General features: G+C 50.6%; 2 protein-coding genes across 12 annotated transcripts in view; one reads left to right on the forward strand and one right to left on the reverse strand.

Moving 5' to 3' along the window:
* Positions 1-3618, reverse strand: part of PCID2 (PCI domain containing 2) — a 20942-nt gene extending 17324 nt beyond the window's left edge. For 2 of the 7 annotated variants that reach the window (XM_023737432.1, XM_023737431.1), the window contains exon 1: positions 530-740. Coding sequence is in view for 4 of the 7 variants with exons in the window: in XM_004382950.2 (XP_004383007.1) it covers positions 530-619; positions 3471-3506 (126 nt within the window). In the remaining 3 variants the exon portion in view is untranslated. Of the gene's footprint in view, positions 1-529; positions 741-1524; positions 1836-2120; positions 2153-3470 lie in introns of those variants that run through there. The other 5 variants (XM_004382950.2, XM_023737428.1, XM_023737429.1 and 2 more) reach the window with 5 other exon arrangements.
* Positions 3619-4602: 984 nt separating this feature from the next.
* The window catches only part of CUL4A (cullin 4A), a 54865-nt gene continuing 54164 nt past the window's right edge, over positions 4603-5303 (forward strand). Inside the window, exon 1 of one of the 5 annotated variants that reach the window (XM_023737427.1) lies at positions 4603-5082. In XM_023737427.1, the coding sequence (XP_023593195.1) occupies positions 4926-5082 (157 nt within the window). In that variant the 5' untranslated portion in view covers positions 4603-4925. The remainder of the gene's footprint in view (positions 5083-5303) is intronic. The other 4 variants (XM_023737425.1, XM_023737426.1, XM_023737423.1 and 1 more) reach the window with 4 other exon arrangements.

A 5303-nucleotide genomic window follows, 5' to 3' on the forward strand; every position in this document is an offset into this window, starting at 1 on the left:
GGTTGTGGTGTTGTAACACAGGAGCAGCCACAGTCAGTACATGAACAAGTGGACATGGCTGTATTCTGATATAACTTTACTCACAAAGAGAAAGCTGGGCTCTGCAGTTTGCTGACCATTTTAGAAAATTAAAAAATAAATGGAAGACAACTGTGGTATAATGGAGCAAGCATGGGCTCTGGAGGCAGATAGGTCTGGATCAGAGTCAGCTCAACCACTTCTGAGCTGTATGATCTTGGACAAATCACTTAACCTTTCTGAACCTCAACGAGTAGGTATAAAAATTAAATGCAGTAATGCAAGATACATATCTTAGTTCTCGACAGCAACTAACAACATCTTAGTACAGCATCTGACTGACACATAGCACTCAATAAACGTTTCTTAGATTGGAATTACTAAAACTATAAAAGAACTTCGAAATTTTCAAATAAAAGTGATAATATTGGTTTTCTTCTTATTCAAACTCTTCAGAAATCGGCTACCCTGTGATTATCTCTAGACCTATGCACACAATTCTTTCACTTACTTGAAGCCGTGGGTTTGCAACATGAGGATGCTTAAAAGACACCAACTCTGCACAAGACGTTCCATCTCTGCTGTCAATTGCTTCATATACCTACATTTGAAAAACGAAAACCTTACTAGAAAATAAAACATACTATTCTAATATAGGAGCCCTGGTGGCGCAGCGGTTAAGAGCTCGGCTGCTAACCAAAAGGTTGGCAGTTCGAATCCACCGCTGCTCCTTAGAAGCCCTATGGGGCAGGTCTACTCTGTCCTATACGGTCACTATGAGTCGGAATCGACTCGACGGCAATGGGGTTTTTATTCTAACATAACCTGAAAAATTTACCATTAAAATTCATTTTTCTCTATTTTGATAGGAAAAATAATCAAAATAACAAGTAGGTGCTCTCTTAAACCAGTAAACAATTGCTACATTTCAACAGGATCTTCTGGAGGCAAGGAAACAGGTTATTTACTCTTAATAATGATAAAAAAGTAGAATATTATTTGGTTATTAATACAGGTGAATTATTCTAATTTTACATAACCACACTGAGACATTTGAAAATTCACTTATACAGCTTATGAAAAAAAAATCAGCTTAAAAAGCACCAAAACCAAAACCAAACCCGTTGCCATCGAGTCAATTCTGACTCATACTGACCCTACAGGACAGAGCAGAACTGCCCCATAGGGTTTCCAAGGAGCGGCTGGTGGCTTCAAACTGCCAACCTTTTGGTTAGCAGCCGAGATCTTAACCAATGAGCCACCAGGGCATATATATCCAAAAAGCAAAAGGCTTCCACTCATCCTAAGTACAAAATAAAAGGAACCTGGAATGGTTAAATGAATGATAACACATTCACACACCGGGATATCTGACTGCTGTTAAAAAGAATGAGACGTGACAAGCTGGGTGCTGTGGGGAAGCGCAGCGTGAGAGGTTCTCTGTGCGGCAAGGGACAAACAATGGACACCTAGGACATGCAACCCCAAAGCAGCAATGACATATACCTGTGGACAGTGGCACAGAGAAAATGACATCAAACCCAGGGATCCAACTGGATGCAGAGAACGTGGATACAGAATAACGCACAAGAAAAGGACAAGAACGTAAGTGGTGTCTGAGGCTTGATGAAACCTGCAGAGATCGAGGAACACGTTCTCTGGTACTTAGATTTGCCATTAATGTTTTACGCTGTTGTGAATACAACTATACACATACAGTTTCATTCTAAAAACTGTATTTGTACTTCCCACCCCACTGCCGTGGAGTCAAAATTGACTCACAATGACCCTACGGAACAAACTAGAATTGCCCCATAAGGTTTCCAAGGTTGTAAATCTTTATGGAAGCAGACTGCCACATCTTTCTCCCTCAAAGCAACTGGTGGGTTCGAATGGCCGACCTTTCAGTTAGCAGCTGACTGCTTTAACCACTGCACCACCAGGGCGCTAGTATTTGTATTTAGGTATCTATTAATATTTTGTGTAAATAAATTATTTTTTGTTCCATTACAAGACTTATAATTTAACTTTGTTGTTGTTGTTAGATGCCGTCAAGTCGCCGACTCAATAGCGACCCTACATACAACAGAACAAAACACTACCCGGTCCTGCGTCATCCTCGCAATTTTTGTTATGCTTGAGACCACTGATGCAGCCACTGTGTAACTCTGTCTCGTTGACCCTTTACTTCACCAAGCATGATGTCCTCTAGGAACTGATCCTTCCTGATAACATGTCCAAAGTACTTGAGACAAAGTCTCATCATCCTCACTTCTAACGAGCATTCTGACTACTTCTTCCAAGGCAGATTTGTTCATTCTTCTGGCAGTCCATAGAATACTCTATTCTTTGCTAACACCATACTTCACAGGCATCAATTCTTCTTCGGTCTTCCTTATTCATTATCCAGCTTTTGCATGCATATGATGACTGAAAATACCATGGCTTGGGTCAGGCGCACCTTAGTCCTCAAAGTGACATCCTTGCTTTTTAACACTTTAAAGAGGTCTTTTGCAGCAGATTTGCCCAATGCAATATGTCCTTTGATTTCCTTACTGCTGCTTCCATGGGTGTTGACTGTGGATCCAAGTAAAATGAAATCCTTGACAACTTCAATCTTTTCTCCGTTTATCATGGTGTTGCTTATGGTCCAGTTGTGAGGATTTTTGTTTTCTGTATGTTGAGGTGTAATCCATAATCCATACTGAAGGTTGTGGTCTTCGAACTTCATCAGTAAATGGTAGTGGTTATGACTAAATAATGGCTAGCACTAGGATTACAGTAATAGCCTCATAGTTGCTAGCTCCATCTTCTATTTGAAATTACCTCAAATTCATCACTTCACATTTCCACCAGTGCCTATCCAAAACAAAAATCGGACTAAGTCAGACCTTTGGTTAAGACTCTTCAATGGCTAAACCCAAACTTCTTCGCGTCGCTTGCAGACTCTTCAAGATCCACTAGAACCCACACCTCCTCTCCCGCCGCAGCTCCACCCGCCCCTAAATTGAGAGCACGGACCGTTTGGGTCATCCCTGAATACCCAGTAAATACATTAAGTGTATCTACTTGAATCATTATTAATTCCCATCTTGGAAACAAGAGCTCAGAAGTACTCAGCAAACATTAAGTGACTTGCCTACGATGACAGGGTAGCAGACACCGAAGCTGTGTCTGCATTCTGTATGTCTTGACTCCCAGCCCTGTCGTTTTTACGCTAAAGCATGAAGGACACTATAATGTCGATTCCTGCTTCGTTCGAATCCGTTTCAGGATACGCATGCTGCTGCTGCCCATCAGCCGACCCCGACCAGTAAAAGGAACAGTGAGGAGCAGAGAAGCAGTAATAGACCTCAAGAGAACGAGGTAAAAGATGAAACACAAAAGTGACCCCGGCCGAGGGGCCACCTACCCAAGCACTACCATAGGTCCTTCCCCAGCGAAGACGTTACCTGCTGCAAGTACTGGTTAATGGTGATGTGCGCCATGGAAGCGGACTGCCAGTTCCACCGCTGGCTCCACGGCAACACCAGCGGGGCTTCCACTTCCGCCCGCGCGCTGACGCCACTTCCGGCCCAGGGGTCGCGCTCGCAGGCCCGGCGCTCTCAGGTGGCCTGGCCACGCCTTCCTCTCGGGGAGCGCCGGGGAGGGGGAATTCCGGGGGAACCAGCTCTCCAGCGCTGGCTCGTGCACTAGTTGGGGTTTCAGGGCCCGGCCGGGGGAAACAGCGGAAAAATGGGCTGAAGAAGACCGAGATGTCTTTCTGCTGGAATTTCCCTTGCCACTTCTTAGCCAAGAAGCTTCCTCGGGTTCTCAGTTTTTGTTTGGTTCCACCGGAATGCGCCGGACCAGAGATTGTGGGGGATAGGGGGTCATCATGGGAAGTCCCTCGGGAGCCGAGGTTTGGGATTTACTGACGGAAAACAACCTCATGGCCTAGCTGCCGCTCGACTCCTTGGTTCCTGCATGTTAAAAAAACCCAACAATTGATGGGGACACGGCCGTGTTTATAAATCCTTCCTCTGGCTGCCCCGGTCCACTCTCAGCACCTGGTACTTGGGGGTTCGGGGCCGCGCACGCGCGGAGGGAGTGGCCGGTGTCCCTCACCCTAGGCGTGTGATCCCGGTGGCCCATAACGAGGGCTAGTGGGCGCGTGAGGGTCTCGGTGTCTGATCGCTCCGGAGCCCCTCAGGCTCTCCGACATCAAAGCTTCCGCGTGCAAAGTGCCACACCCAGTAACACAGATTGAGATGGAGACAGACAGTAAAAGTCGGCCCCGAGTTGAGGGCACCTGAGCCATGGGGGCGGGTGACGGACGAGAAAGACTTGGCGGTTGAGAGCAAGCTCGTGGAAGGCCGGCTGTGCCCCGGAGGACGGCCGTCACCGCGGCTCGTGCGGCCGCGCGCGGGACCGGCCCCTTTGAGTCGCCGGCTCCCTTCCCGAGGCGGAGTCCCAAGGAGCCGGCCAGGGGAGGGGGCGGGCCCAGGAAAGTTGAGGCCGCCGGTGGGGGCGGAGAGGAGGCCGGGTTCCGGCTCCGGCCGGCGGCAGTGTTTACCCCGCACGGGCGCAGGTTTCAGGCCAAGCGGCCGTGCGGGCGCAGAGATAACTTATCTGGGGGAGAGGGGAGGGCTGACGAGGGACGAGCAGAGCGGCTCCCCTCCCTCCCCACACACTCCCCCGGAGCGCGCTCTCGGCGGACACTCCCGGGGCTCCCTCCGCTCCTCGCCCTGCCGGCGAGGCCTAGCTCAGCCCGGAGGGGGCCGAGGCACCGGGGCAGGGGCGGAGAAGGAGGCGGGGAGACCAGGAGGAGGAGGAAGCGCGGCCGGGCCGCGACTGGAGGCGGGAACAGGCCGACGGCGGGGGTGGGGCGGAGCGGCCGCCACCGGTTTGTTTTCTCGGCAGTAGACATGGCAGACGAGACCCCCAAGAAGGGAAACTTTTCCGCCCTTGTCGGACACACCAATGGCCTCACGAAACCTGCTTCCCTCGCAGCCGCCGCCGCCGTCACCACCAAACCCGGAGGCGGCAGCGGCTCCAAGAAATTAGTGATCAAAAATTTCCGAGGTAGGTGCTGAGGGCGATCGCGCCTGCCATGGGGGAGGGGGACCGGAGCCGAAACGGTCTCGGGACGGGCCTGCCCCGCGCGGCCCCGGGGACTCGCGGCGACCAGGCGACCGGCCCAACATGTCCCGCTGGGGCGGCGAGGGCGCGAGGTGACCGCCGGCAGCGCTCCTCCCGGGAGGAAGGGGCGGTGGAGCGACTTCCTGCGCCCCCCGCCGGCGGCG

This window comes from Trichechus manatus, unplaced genomic scaffold (genome assembly GCF_000243295.1).
Source record: "Trichechus manatus latirostris isolate Lorelei unplaced genomic scaffold, TriManLat1.0 scaffold00102, whole genome shotgun sequence".
Taxonomy (NCBI): domain Eukaryota; kingdom Metazoa; phylum Chordata; class Mammalia; order Sirenia; family Trichechidae; genus Trichechus; species Trichechus manatus.